At 43.5% G+C, this 15,018-nt stretch overlaps 2 protein-coding genes across 5 annotated transcripts; both read left to right on the top strand.

Annotated features, from left to right (window-relative positions):
* Nucleotides 1-3,010: 3,010 nt before the first annotated feature.
* LOC309717052 (membrane-spanning 4-domains subfamily A member 4A) lies at nt 3,011-8,277 on the top strand. 2 transcript variants are annotated; one of them, XM_082551296.1, is made up of 7 exons: nt 3,011-3,123; nt 4,135-4,377; nt 4,870-4,971; nt 5,062-5,118; nt 5,445-5,630; nt 5,762-5,884; nt 7,800-8,277. In XM_082551296.1, exons 2-7 carry the CDS (start codon nt 4,174-4,176, stop codon nt 7,845-7,847), a joined length of 720 nt encoding a protein of 239 aa, XP_082407422.1. In that variant the 5' UTR covers nt 3,011-3,123; nt 4,135-4,173; the 3' UTR covers nt 7,848-8,277. The 2 variants fall into 2 exon arrangements, with proteins under 2 accessions (XP_082407422.1, XP_082407423.1); XM_082551297.1 differs by having other exon boundaries at nt 3,055-3,156.
* A 1,458-nt stretch (nt 8,278-9,735) lies between these two features.
* nudt17 (nudix (nucleoside diphosphate linked moiety X)-type motif 17) lies at nt 9,736-15,018 on the top strand. 3 transcript variants are annotated; one of them, XM_082551294.1, is made up of 9 exons: nt 9,736-9,910; nt 12,171-12,306; nt 12,391-12,507; nt 12,626-12,809; nt 12,993-13,018; nt 13,146-13,238; nt 13,350-13,448; nt 13,727-13,860; nt 14,229-15,018. In XM_082551294.1, the coding sequence occupies exons 2-9, from the start codon at nt 12,232-12,234 to the stop codon at nt 14,392-14,394; spliced, it is 894 nt and encodes a 297-aa protein (XP_082407420.1). In that variant the 5' UTR covers nt 9,736-9,910; nt 12,171-12,231; the 3' UTR covers nt 14,395-15,018. The 3 variants fall into 3 exon arrangements, with proteins under 3 accessions (XP_082407420.1, XP_082407419.1, XP_082407421.1); XM_082551293.1 differs by having other exon boundaries at nt 9,744-9,910; nt 12,194-12,306; XM_082551295.1 differs by having other exon boundaries at nt 9,866-9,910; nt 12,150-12,306.

The raw sequence follows: 15,018 nt of genomic DNA, 5'->3' as shown, positions 1-15,018 counted from the left end.
AATTATTTTTATCCATATTAAAGCATAATATGGAGTCATGGAAAATTCTTCCCTTATCCACGATTGGTCGTATAAATTCCATAAAAATGGTCTCTCTTCCTAGATTTTTGCATCTTTGCCAGAATCTTCCTCTTTATCTCACTTCCTCTTTCTTTAAGGAATTGGACTCGATTATCACGTCTTACATATGGAACAACAAGAATCCTAGAATAGACAAATCTACGAGCGTTGACCTTCTGGCACCAGACATCCCCAGATCTTACTAATTCTAACACCCCCCTTTGGGTTATAATGGAGGCTGACGTAGTAAGGGACTCCTCTTTAGAGGCCCTGCTTTTCTCCAGAGTGGGGAAAGCTGAGGTTTTTAAGAAACTAGGGTTTGTTCCAAAACAATCTGTGCGTATTTTAAACCAATTAGAGGTGTCCTTGAATTGTCAAACTCCTCTGTGCAGGCACCGATATGCTCTTTTGCCTCCCCTGGGTGATAAATCCACCATGTTTGGAGGGAGAAGGGCTTAATCAAATTCAAAGATCTTTATATATTTGGAAAATTTGCATCATTTTATCAGCTTGGGCAAAATTTCATTTTAACGCATTCACATTTTTACCGTTACCTACAAATTAGGCATTTTGTGCAATCCAATATCAAGAATTATCGAGATATTCCGAATGAACACAACTTCTTTAATGTGCTCCTGAGCCGTCCTTACTCCAAACATCGGATCTCTGCAGTTGTACATTTGTTTGATGAAAGTGTTGAGGCGTGGACTACGAGGATAAGAGACGCCCGGAGGGAGGAACTGGGTATAGAAATACCGGAATAAATGTGGGACAAATGCTTATCAAAAATTCATTCCTGTTCTGTTAACGGCTGACATTAATGAATACGATTTAAAGTTGTCCATCGGCTCCATTACTCCAAGGTTGGACTACACAAAATTTGTTCTTCGACTTCCCCCGTATGTGACAGATCGCACATTGGCTCATGACTAATTCCAGAATATTTGATTGGTACTCTAAAGCTTATGAAATCTTCATCACACCCAATCCAGAAATTGCAGTTTTTGGCTGCGTATGTTCCAGAACTATTCCTGCAACTATGCAGGTGTCAGTCGATGATGATGGTTGCAAAAAGACGTATCCTAAAGGAATGAAAGTCTGCTGTTCCTCCCTCCTTCACTGTCTGGCTCAATGACATGCTATCACTCATAAAATGGAAAATATTCTATACCTACAAACTTCTGCAGCAAATGTTTTCTCAAAATCCTGGACTCCATTTTTGAATTAACTTGGGAAAGCTCCGATTGTATGAACATGTACCATGTTTGTTACGTATTTATGATATTTGATGTACTCTGGATACTGGTAGTTCTTATCATCACAGTGATATTTCTTGTCTTCTTGCCTTAGCATCTGAGCTGTATTTGTTTGTTGATGGGGTTTTCTATATTGAAAAATTAAAATAAAATATTGCAAACAATCGTAAAACAACAACAACAACAAAAAAATGTATTAAACAATGTGAAACCTGCTTTGAATGTAACACGGGCTAAGATTCAATAAAACAGTCAATAAATCCATGCTTTATGATTGTAGGTATGAATGAATGTCGCCCCCTTGTGGCGTAAGTGAACTACACACGTGAACTTGTCGAGACTGAGTTAAGATGTTGAATGAATGATGCTGAATGTCCTTTATGAGTTGAAATCACTTTCATCAATATTTGATCTCCAAAATGTGAACAGTCATCAATAAATCACGAGCAGGACTTTGTTCTGTTTTTGTAAATACCTTCATTGAATAAAATTCTAAAGGCAATGTTTGGCTCTTGTAGAGTGTGAAACCTTTGCGTCCTGATCCCAAGACACGTATGTGAATCCTGGAGGAGAAGAAGCACACAAGAGCTCCGATGCTGTCATCTGCTCGTCAGTAATAAAGGTCTGTTAAACCTGTGCAAACACGCCGTCTTGTTTTTCCCCAGAAGCATGTGAGTGTTGACTTGTGTGTTTGTCACAGACAAACAGGCTGTGAAAGGGGGCGCTCTTCTGCTCAGTTCCTGCTCTGTGTTTTTATTTAATTTAAAAGCGTATCTGGGCCCTGTATTTAGCTTCTGTCTCAAGTTCAAGCTCTCGCCTTTTGCAGCATATTTACCTTCATGATTTGCTCCTTTAAAAGTCTGCATTCCTGTGATTGGCCAACTTGTGGAAGCCAGCCAAGGGGCAGTTGTTATGAGCAGCACTACTTGTACACAGAGGGTGCCCCCAAACTAAAGGGTCATCAGCTGTTTGTCGCTGAAACAGCCTGTGGAGTCTCACTTCGAGGTTTTTCCGCTGGGATCCTGAACCTTTCATTGTCTGGGACCAGAAATTTGGGTTAATACTTTCACAGTGTGAGACACATCTTTGGGAATGAATACACAGCCGCAGTGGCAGTGGCTGTGTATTCAGATGTTGAGATGTTGTGAAACATCAAAATCTCCCACGAGTGTCTGCAGCACCCTGTTGAATCCGAGCAGAACTGTGGGGGCTGTTTAAAGAGTGTAACTAATGAAGTGGCATGTGAATGTATGATAAAAACGATAGGTCCCCTTAAAAGGAGGCAGGGAAGGTTGTTGCAAAGCTGCTTTTTCACGTTGATTATGGGAAATGTTGTGGTTTCCTTGTGCTGCCTTCAGGTGTTGTTGGAATTATGCCGAAATTTCCCTTCATATCCAGCAGATCCGCACACAGGAAAAGCATGTTCGTGATTTAAAAGTTATAATTTAATTATTTAAAACAACAACAACAACAACAACACCTGAAAGTGTCTTTTTAAAAGTTACACACAGTGATTGAAGACTGAATCTTCTGAAATCATTCCTTCTAATGTTTTTCAAAAAGGTCAGAAAGAAAATCCAAAGAAACAGCTCAGTTTATTTATGTTATTGTATTTGAAGCAATATTTCATCGTTTAATTAAATTGGACTGGAACTTTATCACATTATGGTCTTTCCGACAAGTGTTTGGTAAATCAGAATTCCGAGTTTACAGTTTGCTCCTGAAGGCAGCCTAACTTGATCCTGAACAGAAGCAACAGCAGCTGTTGTTCAGGTCAGAGAACTTCCGCGTGTCCACCTGATTGCAGGTAATGCTCAGGAGTAATCCTCAGCGTGGTCAGGTAATCCGTGCGTGTTTGCAGATGTTTCAGAGAGCAGCTCAGCCTCGAGATGATTGTTAGTCGATGTTTTTGATCTAATGCGCAGATATATTTCCGGTTAGTTTATCGAGATTTGTTCGCGCGATTCTTATCTTAAAAATAAATAAATAAATAAAACAAAGAAAAACGTTGAAAAGCTCTCGTGTAGAGATAACTGCGATTTCAAAAGTCTGATATTTAGCGTCGAACTAAAAAACAAACAGCCGTTTTATTTTCCGGTAACCGCACTTCCTTATCACGCAGTGAGAAACTCCGAACCAGAATCCGCGTTAAATTCGGGGACTTTTGTTTAACAAAAGATTTTATAGCAACGTTTGAAAGTTTGATGAGTGACCAGTGGATACATGTTATCATCTTAAAATGTCAAACAAAGAGGAAGAAGCGCGCTGAGCAGCAGCCATAAGCTCATATTTCATTTGATTATTAGTTTGCTATCATTCCCGTGTTGACTGTAATACTGGTGATAATGTAAGACGCGCGTCCTTACACGTGTTGTCTTTGCTCTTCAGCTCCTCAGTCGCCCTTCAGCTGCTTCAGCTGAATCATTAAAGCGAGACTTCCAGTCAATCAATTAAAACAGGTTATTAATGATTTCAAAGTCTTTCGGGTTTTCGTAAATACCTCTTTTCACCGACATCAACTTTAAAGCAGGAAGTTAACTTTCTCTGTGTTTGTTATCGATATTTGATACCAGCATCATAAACCTGAAAACTGTGTTTTTGGTGGCGCCCCTGAATGTGGAGCTCTTTTAGATTCTTAAAATGTCATAAAGGCAAAATTCAGAGAATTATTGCTAAACCAGAATCATTTTCTCCTGTAAGTCTGTCTGAAGAACATCTGGAAGCTAAAGTCGATCAGCTGCTGCAAATTCCCTTCTCCTCCCTAATACTCAAACATTGTTGGCCCCTCCCTCATTGTTTGCACTTGTGGTTTTTCCAGAATTTTCCCTCTGAGCTTCTGTGACCTCTGACCTTTATCATGGCATCCACATCTATCACCACCATCGGGGGAGTGATGGTCGTGACTCAGGTCATTCCCAAGGATGACGGCTCCATCCAGCTCCAGAATGCCAGCAGCTCCACTGCACCGGCCCCTCCCCCTGTGAAAAAGACCACACCCATCCCAGTCAAGATGGACGACATAACCGTCGCCTTCATGCGGGGACAGCCGCACGCTCTCGGGGTGAGCGTCTGGACTCTGACCATCATATTCATCGCAACAAAGCACAGACACAAACACGTTTTCACAGTCAGAGCGACTTACACGTCATGATGATGTCATCACCTCTGACCAACCAGAATAAACTTTCCTGACAGTTTTTAGCTGTTCTTCAGTTTCAGAGTAATAGGAGGCTCACTAAGTCATGTGATCAGAATGGCTTATGGTAAATCTACGTAATTCAGTTAAATAAAGCTTTGGCTTTATTTAACTTTAAATCGTTAAAGGTAGGTTGAGCTAAAGGAAGACGCACATGGATCAGATTTTATTGTAATAATAAAGGTTTAATGAAGCTGCCAGAAGGCGTCTGTGACCTGTGACACCACAGGCTGCTCTCAGCCTGCACACAGGTCATCTTTGATGCTGTTTTTCAGTTTGGTGGTGTTTTAACAAGAACTTTAAAATCTGCATTATTTTTCATCTTTGCTCATGTTGCGTCTCCATCTGTGTCCTCAGGTCGTTCAGATCATGATCGGGCTGCTGTGCATCCTGTTCAGTCTGACCGCCATCTCCTCGTGGGCCATGATCGCCTACTCTCCATTCGCCCTCGGCGCCGCTGTACGTACACACAAACATGATTAATAATCTTCAGGTAAAGCCTCACAGGGGTCATGTGTCGTCTAACCACGCCTCTCTGCTGTCGTGCAGTTTGTCGTCTCCGGCTCGGTGGCCGTGGCGGCAGGGAGACGCACTTCCATCTCACTGGTGAGTTTTAGAGAAACCAGAAAGAGGATGTGTGAGTGACAGGTCAGCAAACTCAGACCTGCTGATTACAGCTGAATGACAAACTAATGAAATACCAAAGCTGCAGCTCCTCCTTCTTGGACCGTCTGTTAGTGCCGTGACCTCACAGCAGCCATATTGTTGGTCAGATGATGTCATTAAAAATGGTCCATTTCAGGGACGGTTAGCTGCAGCGGTGTGATTCCTCTGGAGCTTCGGTTAAAGTCACAGACTGTGTATCAAAGATGGATGAAGCCATTGTAGTTTGTTAGCCGCTGTTAGTTTAGCCATATCTGGTGTTTGTGCAGGTTTGGGGGTCCCTGGTGTCCAACGTGATAAGCATCCTGATTGGCCTGGCCGGTGTGGCCTACACCTGTTGGCTGCTGGCCGAATGCCCCCCCTCCGATCGCTTCTGTGACCGACAGAGCTTCATCGAGTTCAAGGACGTAGAAGGCCTGAGGAGGAAATGCAGCCAAAATGTTTATATGCTGAATGTAAGTTTATCTCTGTCTGGTCTTCAAGGCCGGACTCTCGGTGCACCTCAGATCTGGTCCCGGGGTCTTCCCTGAGCACAGGAGCAGGTTGTTCTTTGTGTGTATTTCCTGTTTCATATTTCCTGTTTCAGGTGGTTCTTTACGGGCTGCTCGGCCTCTTCCTGGTTCTCCTCGTCCTGCAGACCTGCGTCACCATCGTCGTCTGTGTTTTCTCTGGCAAAGCCATCAGGCTCCGCACACCTTCTTCTCTCAGCGTAAGACTCCTCCTACCAATAATATTAACTCCGCCTCTCAAGAAATGCTGATGTGTTCAGTCGCAAGAGAGAAAAAAAGAAAATTAGCAAAATAATGATAAGACCTGCTGAAATACATTTTTAATATCAGCTTTTCTTGCATAAAAAGATTTGATGAATCCGAAAAATATTTTCAGTCTTTGTAAACTGGGATTATTATTATTTCCTCCTGCTTTAAATATATTTTTTCTTATCCTGTCTTCCTTCTCTCACCCCAACCAATCACAGCAGATGGCCCCGCCCCTCCCTGAGCCTGGTTCTGCTGGAGGTTTCTTCCTGTTAAAAGGGAGTTTTTCCTTCCCACTGTCGCCAAAGTGCTTGCTCATAGGGGGTCACATGATTGTTGGGTTTTTCTCTGTATCTATGAAGCGCCTTGAGGCGACTTTTGTTGTGATTTGGCGCTATAGAAATAAAATTGAATTGAATTATCAGATAGCCAGAGATAAAACTGAAGTGCAGAGCGCTTTCACCACCCAGAAAACTTTATACAGATTACTGACACGCTGACGTGCTGGACTGTCAGGAAATGATTTATACATAGAATAAGTTTTACTTTGGTCCTTTCAGCTCCCGTCTCAAACAGACCCGACTTTTATGTCGTGTGTCCGAGCCTGAAGGCATCGCCGCAGGTTCATTTCCTAAAATGAAATTCAAGTTGAAAGATTGCTATTTTGGCGCAGTAGAAGAAATCGCGTGCACATCACAGACGCTGACGTGCAACGCGAAATTCAGCAAGTGATTAAAAAATATCAAGGGCATCAACATTGATCTCATAGTGCACAAGAAGACTGAAGGGCCGATGTTAGTGGTGCAACGGATCACGGTTGATTTAAGCAGCCCTTTGCTGCCCAATCCGACCGGGTTAAAGCTGTTACAAAAGCTGTTGGGGTGTTTAGCTGAAGCCGTATTCTGTTGTGCAAAACAAGGGGTTTAAACTAGTCAACGTGTTAGTTAATGCATTGACGCCGTGCAGCCCCATGCACGGGCGATCTGCGGTAACTAGTTAACGGAGATTTGCCGCATTAATGCAGTTATGGCATTAACGTCATTTTAACTAGATTTATGCTGACAGCACTAGTTTAAACTATGATGAGCGTGCTTGAGCCACGCTATGATATCCCGTCGCGCATCTGCTTCAGTGAGAAGATCCTTCCAAGCATGCATGAGCAGGAAAAGTTTAAAGTTATGGCTGAGCTGTCCCAGGCATCTTCTGTTGCCCTAACTACAAATGGGTGGAGCTCCAGGGCAACGGAAAGCTACGTGACCGCTCATTATATCAGAGCGGAGTGGTAGATACAAAGCCCTGCACTGCCCTATACTGCATCTTAATTTGTGCGGAATGAGTCTTGAGTTGAATGTTTTTTAATAGGCAAAAAATACTTAAATAAGTAAATAGTGAGTTAAATTTTTGTCTTCTTTTTTTTTCTTCTGCTGATCCGAAAATTGATCCGATCCGCGACGAAGAAAAAACGCGATCTGATCCGAACCGTGAGACTTTTGATCCGTTGCACCACTAGCCGACAAATTGAAATGTTTCGGTTTGATGTCTGATCACCAAAAATGTGTAACTACGCCTCCTGCAGTGACGGAGGAATGGAAACGTCCATTATTCACACCTAAAGGATTCGAAACCTGAAATATTCAGCTTATTAACTCATTGAATCCCTTTAACTGAAAATGATCTGTGATTGGTTAATGAGGCTTTTGCAGGTTTAAGAGAGAAATAAAATCATGAAAACATAAAATATCAAAAATTATATTCAAACATTTACAAGGAAAAAAACTTTATTCTCAGGTATGAAGCATTTTAAATGTTTGTTTTTGAGAACATTTCCAGAACAGCCGATGTTGATGTCGTCTGACCTTTGACCCGCAGGCGGAGTCTGATGATCGCAGAGGTCTGCTGCCGCCCTACTCGCCCTGAGAGGAGGAATCATCTGAGAGCACTTCAGATGCTGCAGGAGTCTGACTCCGTCTGTCTTTTCTTGCTTTTTTTTTACTGAGGTGTCACTGGCAACTGTTGCACAGCATTCTGGGTAATTTAGGGGGAAATCTGCCATGTTAGTGTAATCAAACCGTAATCATCATTATTACTGACAGTCATTTCAAATCACGCTCTTGTATTGTAACGTTAACACTACAATAAATTGTTTTTATGCAACTATAATGCAACAGAGCTGCATTATAGTTGCACTTTTCAAAGGGAGGCTAGAAACCCAGTCAAAGTTATGTTTGCAGATGCCTCTGACGTTTTTGTCTGACCTTCAATATGAATGTGAGGCAGCTGAGCCTCCACAGCCTCCCAGTCTCTGATTTCTCTGCATCATCTAAGAATTAAACACCTGTCACTTACAGTATTTGCACTGAATACATTTTCTGTCTTTCAAACTGCAAAAAACCTTCAGAATGTCAGTAAAAGGATTAATTGTCTCCAGCTGTTTTAGAGCCAAATAACAAGAAGAGAAATGGACTGATTCTTATATAGCGCTTTACTACGGAGCCCCGCAGGGGACATGGGAGAAAAAAAAATTAAGACGGACTTTTGCGAGATCTCGCAAAAGTTTTAGCCGCATTCTTCGGAGGCCGCCAGCTCGAAGCCGACCGGGAGGTCGAGGCAGAAAGCGGTGTTCCTCCCGGCTGTAGTAGGTCTCGACCTCCCGTTAGCTTCGAGCTAGTGGGTGTCAGATCTCCGAAAACGTCGGAGCACTTTTGCAAATATGTGACGTCTTGTAAACCGAGCAGGTATCTGACGTTTACACAACTACATTCACGCCTCAAAATATCTTAAGTGTATTTTGTGACCCAGAAAGAGTAATATTACAACTAAGTAGCTGCCGCCATTGTTGGAGTTTTGCGAGATCTCGCAAAAGTCCGTCTTAATTTTTTTTTCTCCCATGTCCCCTGCGGGGCTCCGTACTTTTCTACTCTCCCGGAGTACTCAAAGCGCTCTATACAACATGCCACATTCACCCAGTCACACCCATCCTCACAAGCACTGACTCTAAACTGAGTGCTAACAACATTCACACACACAGTCAAACTTCAATGGATGCATCGGAGAGCAACTTGGGGTTAGCATCTTGCCCAAGGATACCCGGAGGTATCGAACCTCAACCTTCCGATCAGTAGGTGACCAGCTCTACCTCCTGAGTTAAAGCCACCCCGAAAAAAGTGCTCTCAATAAAAAAGTTTCCCGATATACCTTTTCCATTTTCTGACAAAAGTTTCAATGACAGGATTTCATAAACAACAAAGGTATACTCACAGTGTGTTAAAAGCCAGGGCATAAAAATGTGTCTTTAGTAAAATGATCACGTGTTTGTGCCGATCTAATATTTCAGGGGAGGCTATTCCAAAGTCTGGGACCTGCCACAGAAGGCTCCATCGCATTTGAGATTAGTCCGGACAGCATTAATTTTGAGCTACACCTCAGGGTTTTTCCTGGAACAGAAACAGAAAGGAGCTCAGACAGGTAGGAAGGGGCTCGGGCGTTAAAAACAAAAAGTCAAAGTGTAAATTGGATCCTGTAGGAGACGAGAAGCCAGTGCAGAGAAGCTAAAACTGGGGTTATACGTAGGGCTGGGTATCATCACTGATTTCTAGAATCGATTCGATTCCGATTCACAAGGTCCCAAATCGATTCGATCCACGATTCGATTCGATTATCAAAACCCACCCCTAGTTATATGCTCTCTGTTTGGTAGTTAGCAGGCGAGCAGCTGCTAACTATTATAATTTATTTAATCTGGCGCACACAACATTTTACTTCAATTACAAAAAAATCCCCAAAACATTAAGTTTCTGTATAATACCATGATGGGGGAAGTTAATGGTTCAGGACTTTTCCATAAACAATAAAAAATACGAAGATTGAATCAGTTCGACCAAAACGAAGAAGGAAGGCTTTTATTTTGAAGTATGGAAGCGGAAGTTGGATCCGGCTGAAATGACCTGTAGGAGTTAGCGAGCGCCTTCTTCTCTTTTTCAGTAGGTTTCTGCTTCTTCTGCTGTGTTTCTGAGCGAGCCTGTGTATCGGGGTTAACCCGTAATCCCTTCACTAACACATGTGCAGGTTAATGTGCAGGAAGTTGTTTTTTCCAGAGCGTTTTACTTCCGCTAAACGAGGGTGTTAGCTAAAGTTAGTTAGCTTTGTGCACAGTTTGAGCCCAAAGTCCCAGCTGTTGACAGCTGTTCTGCTAACAGGCGGTCTGTATTTGTCTGGTTTAAACAGCTGGACTCGGCACTAAAGTTATGAAAATGAGCTGCTTAATGAACACTTGGTTGTTTGAATGAATATAATCAATAATATAACGTGTTTTCTTCTGAAATGGCTCATGTCTGCTTTTTCCCAGCGCTATGTTTTTATTCGCAAAGTACTTTTATACGTCCTTTAATAACGAACGTAAAACTGACTGAAGTTAAACATGTCTCATTCAAGAGAGACCAGGCCAAGAGGGCCGCACAAATGACAACAAATATAACATTAACCGTTTCAATAAAGGTGTTTGAGTGGCTAAAAAAGACCGGATCTACAGTAAATCAGAATCACGAAGACACCTACAAAACAAGTAATATCTTTATTTTATATAAAACGCTCTCAGAAGTTATCAATATCACATATTTAAAATACACTAAAAACACACAGAACCGTCACAAATCCCTTCTTAGCACAACACCGCGATCTCGCTGCCCTTTTAAATATTTCTCTTTCTCCCTTTTCACACTTGTGCTGAGTGTGAGTCATTCCAGCATTTCTAGGCCCTGACATAGAGAAGCAATGTTGCTGTGCTGTGTGATAGTTTGGAAACATGACACTGATCCAACACCTCGAGGTCCTGCAGAAGCTTCCTGCAGGATCACCGAGGCTCTCAGGATCTGTAGATCTTCACAGTCTGATGCTTTCGTGTTTTGATGATTTACTTTTGCCACTACATTAAAAAAGTAAAAGGAGTCCTGAATATGTTCTGACCAGCCACGTCTCCCACATAGTGATATGATCCTTCCAGTTTAATTAAAATGCACTTTCTCCAGTGAAAGATCAGCAGATCAAATATCCTGGGGATCGGTGCAGTTAGTTATTGATGCGTCCATCAGGATGTGGATGCTTAACTGAGTCACAGAAACAATAATGAACCAAAAACCGTTTTAGCGGAGCTGTAATGTGTTTTTCTGTGGATACATTCTGCACTGATGATATTATGAGAGATCAAAAATGCTGAAAACTTAATGAATTTAAAAAACTCTAAATTTCGTCCCATTTTATGCACTTCGTATTCTAGTATTTGGAGTATAGAGGTGAAATTGAGCAAAGATCAGCTGATTGTGAGGCGTCAGGTGGGACAAACATGTTAATGTTTTTGGATTTATTACATGTTTACGGTCATTTTAGCTTAAACTCTGTGTGTTATGTATTAAAATCAGTGATGGGATTAACGGCGTTACAAGTAACGGAGTTACTTTTTCAGTAACGAGTAATCTAACTAATTACTATTCCTATCGTTACAATGCCGTTACAGTTACTAACAAGAAAACGCGGTCCGTGACTATTTTTCAACCAACAGACGGTTGAAGCTGTGTTCAGTTTACAGCAGCTTATATCAGCTGCAGGAAGTAGCTGTAAGTAATCTGGACGCTGCAGCTTTAGGCAGCTGCGCTCCCGCGGACGGTGATCACGAGCAAAGAGGGGAAGTTTTAGGAGTGACGTGTTGTCTTGTGTAGTTAGTGTTGTGGATAGTTCTGTGTTGTGTGTCAGAACAATGAGGCGGCTGCTGTCTCCAGGTAGAAACAGGAGTGACACACCTGCTGCTGTCAGACCTGCAGGCATCAGGCTGTGATGTTGTTTGCAAAACGTGTGCATATAATTTTAAAACTGTCAGTTTATGTTTGCATTTGAAGTTGTGAAATATGATTCATTAAACATGTTTGTGGTTGTTACAGTAAAAATATCACTTTTTCTACTCGGGTTTTATGTTTTTTGTCTGATTTGAGATCAGTTGTGTTACAGTTTGTCAAAATGAAAACATGCCTGTAGATTCAGACACGTGAGGCTGTGCTGATGAGACCAAACAAGGCAAAGGAAACAGCTTTTAAAGGTGAAATGTGGAGTAACGCAATAGTTACTTTTCAAGTAACTAATTAACTCAGTTACTAACTCAGTTACTTTTTTGAAGAAGTAACTAGTAACTATAATTAATTACTTTGTAACTTGCCCAACACTGATTAAAAGGGAGTGGACTGTCCTTTCAAGGCGTGTTGTGGTCACGTGTTCAGCTCCCGCAGACGGACGTGGTCGGGGTCGAGGGGTCGCCATGGATAAAGTGAGGAGGATCCTGGTGTGTGTGTGCAAAGAGCGAGCGGCTCCACGGCGAGCTCAGTTTGTTCAGGTTGGTGCAGATGTCGTCTCACACCATCTTTAGAGCAACAGAGGGGGCGCTGTTCTCATCTTTCTTCTTCTTGATGTGTGTCAGAGTGTGACGGGTCACTTCACTGACAGCGGCGAGGATGAGGTGGAGGTGAGCTGCACGCTGGAGAAAAATCAGTTCATTCTTTACAAAGGAGACAGAGGGCGAGGGGTCCCGCTGAAGGTCAGACACGCTGAGCATTCGCTCCTCTGCATCCGCACTCAGTTCAATTTAATTCGGTTGTATTCATACGGCAAGTTTCACAACAACAGCTCAGGGTTTCCTGCTGTTTCTCTCTCAGAGGCCTGCTTTCTGTCCCATCAAACACCTGTCAGCCACGGACGCAGCTGCAATCCCATTGGACATCCAACAGCGTGGAGTGGATGTGGGTGTGGCTATCCTCCTGCAGACAGCCAATCAGAGAGTGTTGCTGACACGGCGGGCAAAGGAGCTTCGCATATTTCCCAACGTCTGGGTTCCTCCAGGTTCAGCACACAGATCTGTGTTTGCACACATTATTAAACACAAACACACACACACACACACACACACACACACACACACACACACACACACACACACACACACACACACACACACACACACACACTCGTTGTTACGGGTTTTCTTGTTTTGTAATGCTCTTCATGTATTGTGTTGATATTTAGGAGGTCACGTGGAGCTAGATGAGACGGTACATGTTTCCTTTGCTTCCCAGCATCATTTTACGTGTCGTTTAGTCAGTGCGACGACTTCTACAACAAGGCAAACGAGGTTAACACAAAGTAACTGTGTGAACTTTATTCCTGTAACGTGTGAAGCTGCTGGGTGCAGGTCTGAGAGAGCTGCACGAGGAAACTGGACTCAAACTGGAGCCGGAGCAGGTGTCTCCAACAGTGCTGGGCCTGTGGGAGGTGAGACGGTGACCCGAGTGTCTTTTAGTCACTGCCTGCTGCTCTTATTTACATCGTACGCTGTGAGGTTATATATGTCACAGCCCTCTGTGTGTTCTGTCTGACCGTCAGTCGGTGTTTCCTCCCATGCTGTCCAGAGGACTTCCTCAGAGACACCATGTAGTCGTCTACATGCTGCTGCACTCGTCTCTCACTCACCTGCAGTTACAGGTAACAGCTACGGGGGCTCGGGCTGCCTCCCCTCTCATGGTGGATGTGATTTTGGATCATTTTGGCACCTAATGAATGATTTGACATGATCTTTTGTCTACGTGATGTTGGATGATGATAAAATGGACCCAGCAGGCACAACTCGGCTGTTACTTTAATGTTTTTGTGACGTTGCCCCTCTGTCTCTAACATTTGTCTCGTTGTGAATGATCCCCTCTGCTGTTATTTTAAAGTGAGCCGGCCTCTTGTGTGATTCCTCTCGTTGTCTGCACCCGCAGCCCTCTCTCAGGCCTTCACCTGCTGAGGTCAGCGCGTGTCTGTGGGCGGACAGCCGGCTGGTCAGAGCCATCGTGTCTGCTGTGGACGGAGACGACGCCAGCGTTCAGCTGGACGACCTGCCGAGCAGCATCAGGTATCACGGGTTTAGATGCAGAGCTGGACGCCACGAAGCTTCCAGCTCACAGAGTTTGTGCTGATGTTAATACCTGAGATGTGCTTGTGAGTCCATTAGAGCTCAGCTGCTTGTGTTATGAAGCACAGCTTGTTTTGTAGTTGTTTTCTACAGGAACAGAGAGGATGCTGTGCATCCTGTAAATTGTGTTCTTGCCTGTTATGTATGTGAGGCTTTGTGTGGCGTCCTGGCCTGACAGCTCAGAGACAAAAAAAGCATGGTGCCCTCACAAAACCTGCAGACACTGACATCAATGCAGCACAAACTGCGAGCTGGATGTGTCACGGCACGGGCATGTGCTTCTTCTCTGAGCCCTTCTGTGTCTCCAGCGTGTCGCAGGTCTCTGCAGACGGAGCTCTGACCGAGTCTTCGATGCCTCTGGCGGTCTTCACCAGTCGCGCTCCAGCCAGCGGTCCCGACGTGGAGCGGGTCAGCACCGGGACCAAGTTCGCCCTGGAGCTGTGGCTGAGGAGCCTCGATGTCCCTGACCTGTGACCCCGACCCCCTGTAAAAGCCCACCCTGCAGACATCAAGAAGGACGCACAGGGACGAGAAAAATGGTGCCGCTGTGGATCCCACTGCTGTTCTTCACTGAAACACTGCAAGTCATGTGTGTTTTACTTCAGGCCAGCAGGGGGCGGTGAAGGCCAGTGCACAGGTGGCTGTTTAACACAGGAGAGGAGGGGGTCACACAGGTGGCTGTTTAATCAGCTCATCTTTCAGTCTCATGTAAAAACAGTAAAACATATTAATGTACAAACTTTTATCAGGTGTCACTCTGAAGGTGCTCGTGTTCGCAGCGTCACATTTCTGTAGAAATGATATAATAAACCCGTATTTTTGGTTGTGGCGTCTCCTCAGAGACGTCCGAGAAGACGAGTTTTCCAAAATCCTGTTTCGGAGTACGACGTCCTGGACTTATTATCTGGAACGATCATGTCATTCAAATGAAAATCTGTTTCCTTTTCACATAAATTCGATTTTTAGTATTTAAATAGAAGTTTGCACTGCACAGCATACCTCATCACGGGCAGAGGAAGCTCGTGGACTGTGGAAACGTAAAAACTGGATGTTTGCTTAGTTTGTTTTTTGACACTGCAATAAATATTCTGTCCTGAA

Source organism: Aulonocara stuartgranti (assembly GCF_965226115.1).
Source record: "Aulonocara stuartgranti genome assembly, chromosome: 11".
NCBI lineage: Eukaryota > Metazoa > Chordata > Actinopteri > Cichliformes > Cichlidae > Aulonocara > Aulonocara stuartgranti.
This window is presented reverse-complemented; position numbering and strand designations above follow the sequence as displayed.

What these genes read in the sequence shown, in the direction of transcription:
- LOC309717052 (XM_082551296.1), top strand. Translation starts at nt 4,174, where the DNA reads ATGGCATCCACATCTATCACCACCATCGGGGGAGTGATGGTCGTGACT. An exon ending in GACGCACTTCCATCTCACTG is followed by an intron (nt 5,119 to 5,444) that starts GTGAGTTTTAGA and finishes GTGTTTGTGCAG; the next exon opens with GTTTGGGGGTCCCTGGTGTC. An exon ending in AAAATGTTTATATGCTGAAT is followed by an intron (nt 5,631 to 5,761) that starts GTAAGTTTATCT and finishes TTCCTGTTTCAG; the next exon opens with GTGGTTCTTTACGGGCTGCT.
- nudt17 (XM_082551294.1), top strand. Translation starts at nt 12,232, where the DNA reads ATGGATAAAGTGAGGAGGATCCTGGTGTGTGTGTGCAAAGAGCGAGCG. An exon ending in GGCGAGGGGTCCCGCTGAAG is followed by an intron (nt 12,508 to 12,625) that starts GTCAGACACGCT and finishes TTTCTCTCTCAG; the next exon opens with AGGCCTGCTTTCTGTCCCAT. An exon ending in TCACTCACCTGCAGTTACAG is followed by an intron (nt 13,449 to 13,726) that starts GTAACAGCTACG and finishes CTGCACCCGCAG; the next exon opens with CCCTCTCTCAGGCCTTCACC.